At 39.2% G+C, this 18,175-nt stretch overlaps 2 protein-coding genes across 2 annotated transcripts; both read left to right on the plus strand.

Annotated features, from left to right (window-relative positions):
* Window positions 1-1,607: 1,607 nt before the first annotated feature.
* On the plus strand, window positions 1,608-2,817 carry LOC139354072 (NADPH--cytochrome P450 reductase-like). Its single transcript, XM_070998314.1, has 2 exons — window positions 1,608-2,265; window positions 2,329-2,817. The coding sequence occupies exons 1-2, from the start codon at window positions 1,841-1,843 to the stop codon at window positions 2,471-2,473; spliced, it is 570 nt and encodes a 189-aa protein (XP_070854415.1). The 5' UTR covers window positions 1,608-1,840; the 3' UTR covers window positions 2,474-2,817.
* A 4,898-nt stretch (window positions 2,818-7,715) lies between these two features.
* On the plus strand, window positions 7,716-16,473 carry LOC139354412 (NADPH--cytochrome P450 reductase-like). Its single transcript, XM_070998641.1, has 4 exons — window positions 7,716-7,871; window positions 8,051-8,144; window positions 15,124-15,772; window positions 15,836-16,473. Exons 1-3 carry the CDS (start codon window positions 7,716-7,718, stop codon window positions 15,681-15,683), a joined length of 810 nt encoding a protein of 269 aa, XP_070854742.1. The 3' UTR covers window positions 15,684-15,772; window positions 15,836-16,473.
* The last annotated feature ends 1,702 nt before the right edge of the window (window positions 16,474-18,175 follow it).

An 18,175-nucleotide genomic window follows, 5' to 3' on the forward strand; every position in this document is an offset into this window, starting at 1 on the left:
GTGTCGCGATCATCGTTCTGCCATCAAAGCGTCCCCTTGTCCCACGGCGTGACTAAGCAGTGTATACTTCGGTTGGACACAAACAGTACAAAAATTCCTACCGTTGCGTAAGGTGGAAGATAGTCTCTTAATATAGCTACTTAATGTTCTGTTCTGTCATATTCGATTATATGTATTTTCCTGAAAAAAAACTTACAGTGACTGATGTATTGTACACCTTCCGCTTGTTAATAACAGTTGTTTAAACTCACTGTTTTGCATTTTCAAAACTACTTTAAGCGGAATGCTGTGTGCCTTGATCTAGGTTTGACTGTTGTGTTTTTTCCAAATTACTGTTTGTTATATTAGTTATCTTTGTTCGATATAATGCATCGGCTAAAACATTTCTTGTCCAGGGCTTATATATTTTTTTTTGTTTAAAACTTTCTATGAATGAATACCATATTTTTATTTCTACATTTGAATTTTTATTCGAAATTATGATTGATAAAGATTGATTGTCCGTTTGCATAACTAAGCCAACTATTTTATATAAATAAAGCCCGTACTATGGCTTTTTGACATTAGGGTTATTGGTTTCTTGTCTTGTGATAATACCGCCACGGTAGTTTGGCCTGATGAGTCTGCTGTTGTGGTATTGCACTTTTTGGCATTTATCAAGTTTGAGCTAAGAGAGGATGATATTCATCTTTAACTTGGTTTGGGAAACGACTACAAATTTCTCGCATATTTCGCAAATGTTATATGATCAAAATTCCTGAAAAAAAATTCCATTTTTAAATTTAAATACAAAAAAAGGACTTCGCGTTAAAATAATTTATTTTTTTATATAAATTTAAAACTACATGGACAAACCAACAAGAACAAAAATATTCAAACTCATAATACAATGGCTGCAATGGCTTTTAGAGTACTATTTTCAGTTCTATAAATTCACACTTACAAGTAATCGTTATAGATGGATTATATTTGTTTCTACTCCTCACTAATGATTATTGCCTGAGTTTTATTGTAAATATAATAGAAACATTTTTAAAACTCACACCCAAGTCTAACTTACCTAAGTCGATGGCATTGATTATAGCGTTCCCTCTTGTTATTCCCTTGCAGAGGTTATAATGATTTCAGTCAGATGTTTGCACCGCAGTGAAGGGGACGTTTCCGACCCCATAAAGCATATATATTCTTGATCAGCATCACTGGACGAGTCGATCTAGCCTTGTCCGTCTGCCCGTCCGTCTGTCTGTTTCTACGCAAACTAGTCGCTCAACAAAAGTCTTAATTCGGATTGGACAACTATGTCCTATAGCTCCCATAAGAAAGATCCAAAAAATATTTAAAAAAAATTATAATATAAAATAAGTATTTTTGACATATTAACTTAAACTCTTGGAAGTATCATTCTTTTAATACTTCAGAACTTCGAATACCATTTTTAAAAAATCTGACGATTTTATCATATAGCTGCCATAGGAACTGTCTAATAATTAATGTAAAAATAATAATACAAGGACCGTTATATAGCGTTCTGCAGGGATAGAGAAACTTCGGCTTGCCGAAGTTAGCTTCCTATCTTGTATATTATTATTTCTGTAAAACAAACTTACATTCCGCAGGGAAAGAAAGGTATCAAAGCTGGATCCAAGACGCGTGCCGCAACGTTATCCACATTCTGGAAGATGTCAAGTCCTGCCGCCCTCCCATAGACCACGTCTGCGAACTGCTTCCCCGGTTACAGCCCCGTTACTATTCCATCTCCTCATCTGCTAAAGTACATCCCACAGATGTGCATGTTACAGCCGTCCTAGTAGAATATAAGACTTCAACAGGACGTACCAATATGGGAGTGGCCACTACTTATTTGAGGAATAAGCAACCCCAGAGCGGCGAGAAAGTAAAGGTGCCAATATTTATTCGCAAGTCGCAGTTCCGTCTACCTACGAAGCCTGAGACGCCTATCATAATGGTGGGACCGGGAACGGGTTTGGCCCCCTTTCGCGGTTTCATTCAGGAACGACAGCACCTGCGCGATGAGGGCAAGAGCGTGGGCGAGTCGATCCTTTACTTTGGCTGTCGTAAGCGCAGCGAGGACTACATCTACGAAGCCGAGTTGGAGGTGTGGGTTAAGAAGGGTACACTTAACTTGAGGGCCGCCCTTTCACGTGACCAGTCAAAGAAGGTTTATGTACAGCACCTGCTTGAACAGGATGCAGATTTAATATGGAACGTAATTGGCGAGAGCAAAGGGCACTTCTACATATGCGGGTAGGTTATTTTAAGGCAGAGATGGATCCATAAAGTACATTATTATTTTATCTTCCTATACAGTGATGCGAAGAACATGGCGGTGGACGTAAGAAACATTTTAATGAAGATTCTGTCCACTAAAGGAAACATAAGCGAGGTTGACGCCGTGCAGTATATCAAGAAGATGGAGGCTCAGAAGCGCTACTCGGCCGATGTCTGGAGCTAATCTGATCCAAAGGCCAATCGAAACTCGTAGTTTTCTAATTCATTATAAAATGTAAGCGTAATTTTTGGTTTGGGAACTTCTTTCTGCAGTTCAACAAACTAATGAGGAATGATTAAATATACATATTTTAAATGACTCTGTTTAGAGGGACAAACTAAGACCGAATCTAAGAAACGAAATGAGCAAAGTAACAAGTTATCGATTTAAGTAGCTTTGTACAAGTGCAGATTAGATTGAGTCCATCTTAAGAGCATTTTAGTTTGTATCCTTTTGGTGAATGCAACACAAAAACAACATGTGCAATTTTAAAAATGACACTTTTATAAATAAAAAATATCATTGAAGTTTCTTATGGTTGGATAACCCACAAAGCGAAGTTTGATCAATAACTATCTACAAAATGTTAATCAATAGGCGAAATAATATTGGACTAGACACTGCATTGTTTGGGTCATACATTAAAGAATTCTTTTGAGGCTTTGAAAGAAACAAATATATTTGACATTTACTGGGATTTGTTTGGATAAGAAGGCATGGCCTCTTTAGCATTTGAACGTTAACACTAAACTTTATAACTCAAACAAGGAAGAACGCTATAGTCGAGTACATCGACTATCAGATACCCGTTACTCAGCTAAAGGGACCAAAGGGAAATGGAGATATGCAAGCAGCAAAGCGAGATTAAAATGCGCCACCTACCGGCGGTAGAGATTTTAGCGTAATGGGCGTTAAAGTGGGCGTGGCAAATTTTCATCAATCGATAGGTATTGACGAGACCAATACGTTTCAGCTAAAATTTTGTATCTAGCATAAAAATTGTGGGCGTCACAGGTTTGGGCGGCTTGTGGGCGTTAAAGAGGGCGTGGCAATACTTCTATATACAAACTTCTGTTTCATCACCAACAGGCTCCGCGGTATAGCTAAGAATACAAAAAAACCGATGTCTGGCGACATTTTCAATTATGTCGCTTATATTACCCCAGTTTACAAAATAAAATTGGTGAAAAACGCCTTCAAGGAAATCTTTGTTTTCCGGTAAGGTACATCTCCCTGATTAAGAAAAGGGCACTTAACATTTTTTTAAAGTGTAAAAAACGTTGTTTGAACTTTTTTATTTTCTAACTCGAGTTCTGATAAACCGAATAATCGAATCAAAGCCTTTTTTACAGGCAATAGAATGCCCTTTAACTTTCATATACTCATCATTGAGTTCCATTCATTAGTTTCGAAGCTACACTTCGTCAAAGTTGAAAAAGTTGGAAAATATGCAAGAACTCAGGCATAAATGGCTTCTATAAAAATACACGTCTAAAAACCGAAATTAGTTTTATGTTGTTTTCTTGAAGGCTTAACCTTAACGGAGAATATGCGCCATTAATCCGTTGGTAAGTCGATATTTTACAGATTTTTAAACGTACGAGTATATACCCAAGTTCAGTATTCGGGAGCAGCGGCCGTTAAACATTATTTTAAATTTTCAGTGTTGGGAAACGTAACCATTTTGTGCAAGTTGTTATGTATATCGTCATATTCCTTGAAATTAGTGCTGGGCAAGCTAAAAAGTATGCGACTGCAGTTACGAGAAAATCATTTTCATATATTTTTAGCAAGGAAATATAAAGTTAACTGACGTTATGCATAACAACTTACACCAAATTTTTACGTTCCCCAACACTCAAAATTTAAAATAATGTTTAACGGCCGCTGCTCCCGGTTACTGAACTTGGATATATACGTTAAAAAGTCTGTTAAAAATCGATTTACCAACGGATTGTCGTGATTAAAAATTAAAAACAAGGAAGAACGCTATAGTCGAGTACCTCGACTATCAGATACCCGTTACTCAGCTAAATAGAGATATGTAAGCAGCAAAGCGAGATTAAAATGCGCCACCTACCGGCGGTATACAGATTTAAGCGTTATTAGAGTGGGCGTGGCAAATTTTTTTTTTGATCAATCGATAGGTATTGACGAGACCAATACATTTCAGTTAAAATTTTTTATCTTGGATAAAAATTGTGGGCGTCACAGTAGGCGTGGCAAACTTTTTTTAGGTCAATCGATTGGTATTGATAAGAACAATACATTTCAGTTAAAATTTTCATTCTAGCATCAAATCTGTAGGAGCCTCAGTTTTGGGCGGTTTGTGGGCGTTAGAGTGGGCGAGGCACTCTGCTGAAACAAGCTTGCGCTGCGTAAAAAGCTCAGAAATCTCAGCGTTCATCCGGACAGACGGACATGGCTACATCGACTCGGCTAGTGATCCTGATCAAGAATATATATACTTTGTGGGGTCGGAAACGCTTCCTTCTGCCTGTTACATACTTTCCGACGAATCTAGTATACCCTTTTACTCTACGAGTAACGGGTATAATGAGTCTTTGATGACCGAATTCAGTTTATCAGAACTCAAGTTAGAAAATAAAAAAGTGCGAAAAACGTTTTTAACACTTTAAAAAAAGTTGGTACCATAGAAATAATTTTAAGTGCCTTTTCTTAATCAGAAAGATGTACCTTACCGAAAAACAAAGGTTTCCTTGAAGGCGTATTTCATAAATTTTTTTTTATTAACTGGTGTTATTGGACTTTTCTTAAATATTTTTGTTGGAACAGAATCTCAGTACATGACGGCATTGCAAAATATAGTCCCCATCTTGGAATCCCCATGTCTTTGGAATCATCTGTTATTCAATTAATTTTACAATTTTTCCTATTACTTGGCTATCAATCACGGAAACGACTTGCACACTAGGAACTGTTGCTAATATAATTGATCAATTGCATTGAGTTCAAAAGGGGTGTGTTGGCCGTACTTTCTTCATTTCGGCCTCTTCAGAGATCCACCAACCCATTTTTAATTTTTTTTTTTTCGATATAATATAAATAAAAACAAGGAAGAACGCTATAGTCGAGTACCTCGACTATCAGATACCCGTTACTCAGCTAAAGGAACGAAAGGGAAAGCAGCAAAGCGAGGTTAAAATGCGCCACCTACCGGCGGTAGACAGATTTAAGCGATATGGGCGTTAGAGTGGGCGTGGCAAACTTTTTTTTGATCAATCGATAGGTATTGACGAGGCCAATACATTTCAGTTAAAATTTGTTATCTAGCATGACAATTGTGGGCGTCACAGGTTTGGGCGGTTCGGGCGGTTTGTGGGCGTTAAAGAGGGCGTGGCAAACTTTTTTTTGGGTCAATCTATAGGTATTGATGAGAACAATACATTTCAGTTAAAATTTTTATTCTAGCATCAAAAATGTAGGAGCCACAGTTTTGGGCGGTTAGTGGGCGTTAGAGTGGGCGTGGCACTTCGTTGAAACAAACTTGCGCTGCGTAAGAAGCTCAGGAATCTGCACGCCAAATCTAAATAGCCTAGCTCTTATAGTCTCCGAGATTTCAGCGTTCATCCGGACGGACAGAGAGACGGACAGACGGTCAGACGGACAGACGGACATGGCTAGATCGACTCGGCTAGTGATCCTGATCAAGAATATATATACTTTATGGGGTCGGAAACGCTTCCTTCTGCCTGTTACATACTTTCCGACGAATCTAGTATACCCTTTTACTCTACGAGTAACGGGTATAATAATTAAAATCAAGTAAGAACGCTATAATCGAGTACCTCGACTATCAGATACCCGTTACTTAGCTAATGGGACCAAAGGGAGATGGAGATATGCAAGCAGCAAAGCGAGATTGAAATGCGCTACCTTTCCACGATCTCTATATTTGGTTACGTGGGCGGCAGACAGATTTTAGCGTTATGGACGTTAGAGTGGGCGTGGCAAGATTTTGGAAAAGTGGATCATCAAAAACCGACGTGCGACCACGTTGAAACTCGTTAAATCAATTTTTGACGGTCGCCATCGAAGGAGAAGAGTCACCGTACACAGCATCCAAGCGCTCTTTGATTTCGCTGCGCGATTTCCCTTCCAAAAACAAGAATCGAATCACAGACCGATATTGCTCTTTCTCCATTTTTCTAAAATCCGCGGACACGTCCGATTCTACACGAAGTCAAAACAAAACTACGAGTCCGATTCGGCTGAAACTTCGACAGTAGCCGTCTACGAGAATGTACTACACGATAGTAAATTTCTCTTGCGATAGTGACGCCATCGGGCGGTGAGGCTAAGTACTTATCGGTCTGCGCTCGTATATACCTTATGGTGTCGGAAACCCTTACTTCTACCTGTTACATCCCTTCCAACGAATCTAGTATACCCCTTTACTGTACGAGTAACGGGTACAATTATTATGGGATTATGTGCAGACGACTTATATAATATGTATATATGTGGATGAGGCTGGTTAATTAAAAAATGCACATTTCTCAGTCTACATCATCGCAAACGACAAGTTACAATAGATTTACTGGGATTTATTTTACACCAAAAGTTGTGGGTTAGTATGAATGTGAATAATGATCTTAATTAGCGCACACCGCGTAAACGCGTTGCAAGTGCTACAACATAATCAGTGGTAAACTAACTTCTTTTTCCGCTCTTCTCCCGATGGAGTAACATATTTAGCTCTTTGAGCCGTTCTTGTAACTGCCCCTCGATGATCCGGGCCTGCTCCTTTATGAGACGGACTCGTTGTATACGCCCTGGCCTGGGCCTGACGTACCCACCACTGAGATAGTATAGGCATTAAACGAAACAGGCTTTGAAAGAAAAAGGCTTTTTCGCCAAAAATATTATAAATATAATCAACAGAAATAAAAACCGTATCAACTCGTTTAGGTCGAATCGGAGCCAGAGATCAGAGCACTAAAAAAAACAATACAACCGATAGAATGAACACGTGCAAGCTCAAACCACACCTGACCTTTTTCCTTTTTGGAAAACAGCCAGATCATCATTTGGCCCCCTTAACACAAATGTGGAATGACATACGCCGGAGCCCTGAAAACACGACTAATAAATCCGAAGTTCATCCCGTAAGCTCGATTGCGAACCGAATATAATATCCTTTCAGCAAGCAATAAGACAAATACCAAACATTATCGAAGCAGTGTAGTTAACCTTACAACAAAGTATGATAGACTTTATGTTCTTCGTGAAAACAACAATGCAAAACTTTATGCAAAATCAAAACATTCTTATAAAGATGCCCGCATCCCAACAATCAAAACAATCGTTGTCTTGCCTTCGAATATTAATGTGGAATGCCAACGGCAATTCACGGAAAAAACTTGAAAAAACTTAATTTTTCATTAAAAACCACGCAGACGTAATGCTGTTGGCAGAAACGCATCTTACAAGTAAATACAACTTCCAAGTAAGAGGATACACTTCGAATTGCTTAGATCATCCGGATGGTAAAGTGCACGGTGGTACCGAAATCTTAGTGAGGAACCGGATCGAACAACAACAACAAATTATTTGCGAGGTACATCTATATAATTATAATCAGGAAACAATGCCCACCGCACTTTACAATAACGAAAGGGAAATTCTGGAACTTCTACAATTCACTCGGAGATCGCTTTATATCAGGAGAAGACTGCAATGCGAAGCATATTACACTGAATTATAATTTCTCGATCACCCCTGTGTCTGGACTTCAAGGTTCTGCTCTTCAATTCCACTCTTAAGCCCAAGTGGACTTACGGCTCCCAGCTTTGGGGAACGCAGCAATGGTCACAATCCCTGGGGCACCATGGTATATTCGGAACAAAAACATCAAAAGGAATTTTCGCATACCGCCGATTAATCAAGAAATATCAAAGCAAAAAACGGCTTACCATAAGAAACTTACACTGCACCCGAACGGGTCTCGAACAGAAGCCGTCTACTTTGAAACGATCTACCACCCCGGAAATTATTATCAGGGCGATTTAGTCTAATGTCAGTATACGTGACTATTAGTTAGTTTATATTTGTTTTTAAGATTTTATCCTCTTATTGTTATTCTCATTAAAAAGAAGATACAATAAATAAAGAAAAAGAAACAATAAATAAAAATGTATTCCAATTAATAATAAACATTTTCAGTTTTGCTTTGTGAATTTATATATTTATTACAACTGCAGGCTAATTTTACTTGTACTGTCACGGTCGCCATGTAATAAACAAAGTCAAAATTTGCCACCAGTTTAGTTAGTTAGAGAGAGATTTTGTTCAATCGCAAATTATTCTTAGCTGTTAGAATTGAGCAGTGGGCGAAGTAAATGCAGCGTTAGCATATTCACTTACACATATAAATGCCGGCTGGCTCGATGTGTTAGTGGGAAAGAACCAGCCAGCACCGTGGGACTGCATAGTCATAATTTTAAACTCGTTGTCAACCAAATGTTGAGTTTAAACATATATATAGACATTTAAATATGTATGTGTATGTAGATTTATATAAACAATGTTCATTGATCATACATATAATAATAAAGTAAATAATATATCAAGTACTTCGCCCGCCACACCAGCTTCACAGGATAAACAGCTTCATCTAGCCTCGTCCAAACTCATCCAGCTTCATACGATTCGCAGCTTAATCCAGCTTCACAGGATCGAAAATCATGGCTTATCCAGCTTCATCAGAATACACAGCGTCATCTAGCTTCACAGGATACACAGCTTTTTCCATCTTCACAGGATCGATCACCCAAGTTGGGAACCAGAGCTTATCCTACTTCACAGGATACCAAGCATCGTCCAGCCTTACAGGACTCACAGCTTTATCAGGCTTCACAGGCTCATTTCCCAAACACGAATTTAAAATTTCACACATTATGTCAACGTCATTCATAGAGGAAACCAGTCACATAAGAACCTATTTTCACAATCAACAATTAGATAACCAAAATGAGCTTAAAGTACAAAGTCCAGATTGTGTCTGCATAGCTAGAACCCCTGCAATTACTTTACCAGAAGACCCTTATCACCCAACGCTAGAGCTGACTATTGACACGGGTACAAAAGTGTATGAACTATCTGAAAAGTTAGCTAAACGCGTCCCCTGCTTTCGTAGAGCGAACTTTGCACTCGTTAATAGCCTCATAGCTTGCCCGGATTGGTCCAATCTGTACTTAAGTACTAATATAAATGAAGCGGTTAATATATTTTATAACATATTAAACGAAGTTTATATCCTAAAATTTCAAACCAACCTCCGTGGTTTAACAAAGAGCTGGCACGACTTAAAAATGTAAAGTCTAGACTCTACAAAAAGATTAGAGCTTCAGGTTAACAAGCTGCCTTTTCCCGATACTTGAGTGCTCGGTCTGATTTCACCGTGCTTAACGCCCAGTGTTATAAAAACTTTTAGCTCGTTGCAAGACCCAGTTTACACTGTCAGTATACATGACTATTAGTTAGTTTATATTTGTTTTTAAGATTTTATCCACTTGTTGTTAGTGTCATTAAAAAGAAGATTCAATAAATAAATAAAAAGAAACATTAAATAAAAATGTACTTCAATTAATAATAAACATTTTCAGTTTTGCTTTGCGAATTTATATATTTATTACAACTGCAGGCTGATTTTACGTGTACTGTCACGGTCGCCCTGTAATAAACAAAGCATAATTTGCCGCCAGAGAGATTTAGTTAGTTAGAGAGAGATTTTATTCAATCGCAAAATATTCTTAGCTGTTAGATTTGAGCAGTGGGCGAAGTAAATGCAGCGTTAGCATATTCACTTACACATATAAATGCCCGGAGACGGCTGTCACGATTTGTTAGTGGGAATGCATAGTCATAATTTTAAACTGGCCGCTATGCAGGCCGTTGTCAACCAAATGTTGAGTTTAAACATATATGTAGACATTTAAATATGTATGTGTATGTATATATATATGTATAAACAATGTTCATTGATCATACATATAAAAATAAAGTAAATAATATATCAAGTACTTCGCCCGCCACACCAGCTTCACAGGATAAACAGCTTCATCTAGCCTCGCCCTAGATGGGAATCATAGCTCATCCAGCTTCATTCGATTCGCAGCTCAATCCAGCTTCACAGGATCGAAAACCCAAGTTGGGAATCATGGCTTATCCAGCTTCATCAGAACACACAGCGTCATCTAGCTTCACAAGATACACAGCTTTTTCAATCTTCACAGGATCGATCACCCAAGTTGGGAACCAGAGCTTATCCTACTTTACAGGATACCAAGCATCGTCTTTATCAGGCTTCACAGGCTCATTTCCCAAACACGAATTTAAAATTTCACACATTATGTCAACGTCATTCATAGAGGAAACCAGTCACACAAGAATCAATTTAAACAATCGACAATTAGAGCTAAAAGTACAAATCATAAAGAATTATGGCAAGAATTATTATTATTAATTCGGTAAGCTAAGCCAGTTGAACGATCTCTGGAAGCAATTTTGTGATATAGATGAAGAAGTCCAGTCAGCTGCATTACCCAATGGAGATGAGTATGCCTCAAGACTAACAGCTGGTAGAAAAATATCAGTAAGACAAGACAACATAGCGTCAGCAAGCGGCCCTTTAAAGGTTCCTCGTCGAATCCATAACAACTCAAAGGACCCGTTAGTCAAGCAAGTCAAGAGACGGCATAATCGATCGACATGGTTATTCGACAATTACGTAGACGATGCAATGAATTAGAATCATCTCTAATTCTGGCTTCAAATGCGCCAACTATTACCCCAGCATCACAATGACACCTGAAAGTCCAATGGGAACTATTGAGACAGGCCCATGATGAGAAGACGCTCCCGAAGTAAGAAGTAAGTCGATTTCAGACCTCATCGGAAGAATATAATATATTCTTGCTTCTTCCAATGAGCCTCAATCTATTTCTCCAATCAGTACTCCTCAATTTGATGGCGATTATATAGATTGGCCCCGGTTTGAACTAATTTGTGGTATTAGTAAATAATAAACCATTCTCAGCCAGTCAGAAGCTGCGTATATAACCATTCTCAGCCAGTCAGAAGCTGCGTATTCTGCAAGGAACATTTTGATAGACTTCTCACAAGGCTGATACGACGACACCTGGCACCGACTAAAAACGAGGTACCAAAATGGCAAGTTATTAGTGTTTGCCGCAATAGGAGAAATCCTCGGTTATCGTGTCTCCAAAACAGCTACAAATTGCAGTACGGACGAGGGTGCTTAAGCACCCTCAACAACCTCGATATCAACACAAAATCATGGGATCCAATCTTTTGTTTTTTATTAGAAGAAAGGTAGACCAACAGACCCTACTGGAAAATTCAGCGGACTCAGCAACGGAAATCGAAGGGGGTGTACTGACGTTGCATGCTTGAGACGATAGACGCAAAACCTACAACAGTCCGAAATCAATAAGTGCACAACGAAAAAAACTGTCATCGGCGTGAAGCCGGTTTCAGGAAATGGATCCCAAATGAACAAATTGCTTGTCTACAGCTCATAATGTTGAAAGCTGTGGATTACTGGCCACTTGTCGAGTCTCCCATCAACGGCATCATTTAATGTTAAATAAAGGAACATCAAGCAATCCAGTGTGCGGCATAGGAACCACCACAGTCTACGACAATCCCAGAGGATATGTTCGGTTAGGGGTTGAGGTATATTCTCGTGTAATACCCGGTGAACTTCTTGAAATAAGACCTAATAAACCTTTGGCACAAGGGACAAGGCTTGGTTATATAGTCACAGGGTTTCTTAATAAAGAAATTTCATCTGATACGGAAATCAACCCTATTTTGGTAGAAGTCGCAGATGATCTTGCAGGACCGAACGCTGCTGATGAGCCAACGAAAGATATAAATCTATTGAATAAAAATCAATTTCATATAGAAGATAGCAAACGGCAAAATGAGATTTCACTCGATGAAGAAAGGATTAAGTTAACGAACTTAGCATTGATGGATAACAAAATAAAGGAGCCTGAAGATAATAGTTCATTGCAGCTGACTGAACTTTATACTACAAGAGAAAAACCAATTAATACAGAACCGACTTCTCACAAACTTAAAACCTACAAGAAGCCTGATTTTTGTTCAACATTTCTTAATTTAACCAAGAAATATCTAAGTTTTGTTGCAGAAGGTCCACATACCATAGACGTGCCAAATGATCAAGTTCTACGAGGGCACAATTTCAGTCCCCACGGGACATGAAACTCAATGATTTGTTAGGTGCTTTCTATACAATTCGGCCAAGGGCTGACCGACATCACGCCTTAATTGAAGGTACCCCTCAATGGGGGGAAAATGTTCGTACCCAAGGGTACTCAACATGACCAGCACCCGTGTAGTACTTCCAAGTAGTATATACGCATTTATCAAATGATGAATAAATCAGTTATCAACGCATCTCATAACCCCGCGGTTCAGCTTTCTACCTTTGGGAATAGGGCTCGTAGTTCACTATCTCCACTAGCAGCTAACCTACTTTAGCTCAACCTCAGCGCAGTTCCGCATCGCCTGAGGTCCGGCATCGCCATTGCCGCGACGCGATCGTCCTGCCAGCAAAGCGTCCCCGTGCCAGCGATAAGTGCTCGTTACCCCTTGTCCCGCGGTGTAACCCAGAAGTGTCTACTTCGGTTAGGCACAAACAGAAACTGATTCATCAGAACGAAGATCAACCACAAGTAATGGTTCTTTGCAGTTTGCTGAAAAACAAACTGCAAGATAATTAACGAGAAAAATTCTGATTATCTCCACTACAGGATTTCTGAAGTTTTGATGACATTTTTAAATTTAACCAAGACACATCTAAGCGTTGTTGTAGAAATTCTACATACCATAAACATGCCATATGAATACTTTCTAAAAGGGGACAATTTCAGTCTCCACGGCAATGCCGTATCTGTCGGTCAGCTCGTTCTGCAGTGTCAGCCGAGCCTCAGCGCAAACTGTTAGCATAATCGAAATTCACTGACCTACTCTACAATACAACTCATTTCACTATTGCTTACACTAAACTTCCGTGTTATCCAAGTGGTATGTAAACAGGTATATATTCAAGAATAAATCAGTTCTCAACGCAACTAACCTCCGTTAGCTCAACCTCAGCGCTTCCCGCATCGCCTGTGGTCCGCCATCGCAGTAACCATCGACGTGTCGCGATCATCGTTCTGCCATCAAAGCGTCCCCTTGTCCCACGGCGTGACTAAGCAGTGTATACTTCGGTTGGACACAAACAGTACAAAAATTCCTACCGTTGCGTAAGGTGGAAGATAGTCTCTTAATATAGCTACTTAATGTTCTGTTCTGTCATATTCGATTATATGTATTTTCCTGAAAAAAAACTTACAGTGACTGATGTATTGTACACCTTCCGCTTGTTAATAACAGTTGTTTAAACTCACTGTTTTGCATTTTCAAAACTACTTTAAGCGGAATGCTGTGTGCCTTGATCTAGGTTTGACTGTTGTGTTTTTTCCAAAGTACTGTTTGTTATATTAGTTATCTTTGTTCGATATAATGCATCGGCTAAAACATTTCTTGTCCAGGGCTTATATATTTTTTTTTGTTTAAAACTTTCTATGAATGAATACCATATTTTTATTTCTACATTTGAATTTTTATTCGAAATTATGATTGATAAAGATTGATTGTCCGTTTGCATAACTAAGCCAACTATTTTATATAAATAAAGCCCATACTATGGCTTTTTGACATTAGGGTTATTGGTTTCTTGTCTTGTGATAATACCGCCACGGTAGTTTGGCCTGATGAGTCTGCTGTTGTGGTATTGCATTTTTTGGCATTTATCAAGTTTGAGCTAAGAGAGGATGATATTCATCTTTAACTTGGTTTGGGAAACGACTACAAATTTCTCGCATATTTCGCAAATGTTATATGATCAAAATTCCTGAAAAAAAATTCCATTTTTAAATTTAAATACAAAAAAAGGACTTAGCGTTAAAATAAATTATTTTTTTATATAAATTTAAAACTACATGGACAAACCAACAAGAACAAAAATATTCACACTCATAATACAATGGCTGCAATGGCTTTTAGAGTACTATTTTCAGTTCTATAAATTCACACTTACAAGTAATCGTTATAGATGGATTATATTTGTTTCTACTCCTCACTAATGATTATTGCCTGAGTTTTATTGTAAATATAATAGAAACATTTTTAAAACTCACACCCAAGTCTAACTTACCTAAGTCGATGGCATTGATTATAGCGTTCCCTCTTGTTATTCCCTTGCAGAGGTTATAATGATTTCAGTCAGATGTTTGCACCGCAGTGAAGGGGACGTTTCCGACCCCATAAAGCATATATATTCTTGATCAGCAACACTGGACGAGTCGATCTAGCCTTGTCCGTCTGCCCGTCCGTCTGTCTGTTTCTACGCAAACTAGTCGCTCAACAAAAGTCTTAATTCGGATTGGACAACTATGTCCTATAGCTCCCATAAGAAAGATCCAAAAAATATTTTAAAAAAATTATAATATAAAATAAGTATTTTTGACATATTAACTTAAACTCTTGGAAGTATCATTCTTTTAATACTTCAGAACTTCGAATACCATTTTTAAAAAATCTGACGATTTTATCATATAGCTGCCATAGGAACTGTCTAATAATTAATGTAAAAATAATAATACAAGGACCGTTATATAGCGTTCTGCAGGGATAGAGAAACTTCGGCTTGCCGAAGTTAGCTTCCTATCTTGTATATTATTATTTCTGTAAAACAAACTTACATTCCGCAGGGAAAGAAAGGTATCAAAGCTGGATCCAAGACGCGTGCCGCAACGTTATCCACATTCTGGAAGATGTCAAGTCCTGCCGCCCTCCCATAGACCACGTCTGCGAACTGCTTCCCCGGTTACAGCCCCGTTACTATTCCATCTCCTCATCTGCTAAAGTACATCCCACAGATGTGCATATTACAGCCGTCCTAGTAGAATATAAGAGTCCAACAGGACGTACCAATATGGGAGTGGCCACTACTTATTTGAGGAATAAGCAACCCCAGAGCGGCGAGAAAGTAAAGGTGCCAATATTTATTCGCAAGTCGCAGTTCCGTCTACCTACGAAGCCTGAGACGCCTATCATAATGGTGGGACCGGGAACGGGTTTGGCCCCCTTTCGCGGTTTCATTCAGGAACGACAGCACCTGCGCGATGAGGGCAAGAGCGTGGGCGAGTCGATCCTTTACTTTGGCTGTCGTAAGCGCAGCGAGGACTACATCTACGAAGCCGAGTTGGAGGAGTGGGTTAAGAAGGGTACACTTAACTTGAGGGCCGCCTTTTCACGTGACCAGTCATAGAAGGTTTATGTACAGCACCTGCTTGAACAGGATGCAGATTTAATATGGAACGTAATTGGCGAGAGCAAAGGGCACTTCTACATATGCGGGTAGGTTATTTTAAGGCAGAGATGGATCCATAAAGTACATTATTATTTTATCTTCCTATACAGTGATGCGAAGAACATGGCGGTGGACGTAAGAAACATTTTAATGAAGATTCTGTCCACTAAAGGAAACATGAGCGAGGTTGACGCCGTGCAGTATATCAAGAAGATGGAGGCTCAGAAGCGCTACTCGGCCGATGTCTGGAGCTAATCTGATCCAAAGGCCAATCGAAACTCGTAGTTTTCTAATTCATTATAAAATGTAAGCGTAATTTTTGGTTTGGGAACTTCTTTCTGCAGTTCAACAAACTAATGAGGAATGATTAAATATACATATTTTAAATGACTCTGTTTAGAGGGACAAACTAAGACCGAATCTAAGAAACGAAATGAGCAAAGTAACAAGTTATCGATTTAAGTAGCTTTGTACAAGTGCAGATTAGATTGAGTCCATCTTAAGAGCATTTTAGTTTGTATCCTTTTGGTGAATGCAACACAAAAACAACATGTGCAATTTTAAAAATGACACTTTTATAAATAAAAAATATCGTTGAAGTTTCTTATGGCTGGATAACCCACAAAGCGAAGTTTGATCAATAACTATCTACAAAATGTTAATCAATAGGCGAAATAATATTGGACTAGACACTGCATTGTTTGGGTCATACATTAAAGAATTCTTTTGAGGCTTTGAAAGAAACAAATATATTTGACATTTACTGGGATTTGTTTGGATAATAAGGCATGGCCTCTTTAGCATTTTAACGTTAACACTAAACTTTATAACTCAAACAAGGAAGAACGCTATAGTCGAGTACCTCGACTATCAGATACCCGTTACTCAGCTAAAGGGACCAAAGGGAAATGGAGATATGCAAGCAGCAAAGCGAGATTAAAATGCGCCACCTACCGGCGGTAGAGATTTTAGCGTAATGGGCGTTAAAGTGGGCGTGGCAAATTTTCATCAATCGATAGGTATTGACGAGACCAATACGTTTCAGCTAAAATTTTGTATCTAGCATAAAAATTGTGGGCGTCACAGGTTTGGGCGGCTTGTAGGCGTTAAAGTGGGCGTGGCAAACTTTTTTTTGGGTCAATCGATAGGTATTGATGAGAACAATACCTTTCAGTTAAAATTTTTATTCTAGCATGAAAACTGTAGGAGCCACAGTTTTGGGCGGTTTGTGGGCGTGGCACTCTGCTGAAATCTGCACGCCAAATCTCAATAGCCTAGCTCCCATAGTTTCCGAGATCTCAGCGTTCATCCGGACAGACAGACGGACAGACGGTGATCCTGATCAAGAATATATATACTTTTTGGGGTCGGAAACGCTTCCTTCTGCCTGTTACATACTTTCCGACAAATCTAGTATACCCTTTTACTCTACGAGTAACGGGTATAAAAACTTTAAGGAACTGATATTAGTGTTCGAAGCTTTTAAAATTAACTTCTAAGTAGGTATAACATAGGCGGCGATAGATAGTGTGTGTTTGATAGCATTGTTACTTAACAAGACCAGCCAGCACCCAACAAATCAAGCAATAGCAATGGCACCAGGCACCCAGTTGCACAACTGCAGATGAGAAGTACTGATCAGCATGTTATATATTGGGCCGTCAAAAAAGCCGCGCGGTATTTTCGCTAGCTGTCGCTGCAATCGCGTAGTTCTTGTTTTATTCGTCGCATCGGGCTATACCTTTTTGGAAATCTCTTTTTACGCGATTTGATTGATTGTTGTTTCTTTTTAGTCGTTCGTGAGTTATAGCGTCGAAAACATGGAGCAAAATAAAGTGAAAGTACGGTATATTTTACAGTACTACTACGATAAAGGCAAAAATGCATCTGAAGCCGTTTCCATTTCCACCGCACAACGTTGGTTTCAACGTTTTCGTTCTGGTGTAAAAAAAACCATTTGAAGAAGCTTGAAATCACTAAGAAGCTCGATGTATGGGTGCCACACGAATTAACGCAAACAAAAATTTTTGACCGTATCGACGCATGCGAATCACTTCTGAATCGCAACAAAATCGTCCCGTTTTTGAAGCGTATGGTGACTGCCGAATAAAAGTGAGATACTTACGACAACGTAAGGCGCAAACGGTCGTGGTCGAAAAGCGGTGAAGCGGCCCAGACGGTGACTAAACCTAGATTGACGGCCAGGAAAGTTCTTCTGTGTGTTTGGTAGGATTGGCAGGGAATCATCCACTATAAGCTGCTCCCCTATGGCCAAACGCTCAATTCGGACCTGTACTGTCAACAACTGGACCGCTTAAGGGCATCACTCCTGCAGATCAACAGAGGCCGAATTGTCTTCCACCAGGACAACGCCAGGTCACACACATCTTTGGTGACGCGCCAGAAGCTCCGGGAGCTCGGATGGGAGGTTCTTTTGCATCCATTGTATA

This window comes from Drosophila suzukii, assembly GCF_043229965.1.
Source record: "Drosophila suzukii chromosome 2 unlocalized genomic scaffold, CBGP_Dsuzu_IsoJpt1.0 scf_2c, whole genome shotgun sequence".
Taxonomy (NCBI): domain Eukaryota; kingdom Metazoa; phylum Arthropoda; class Insecta; order Diptera; family Drosophilidae; genus Drosophila; species Drosophila suzukii.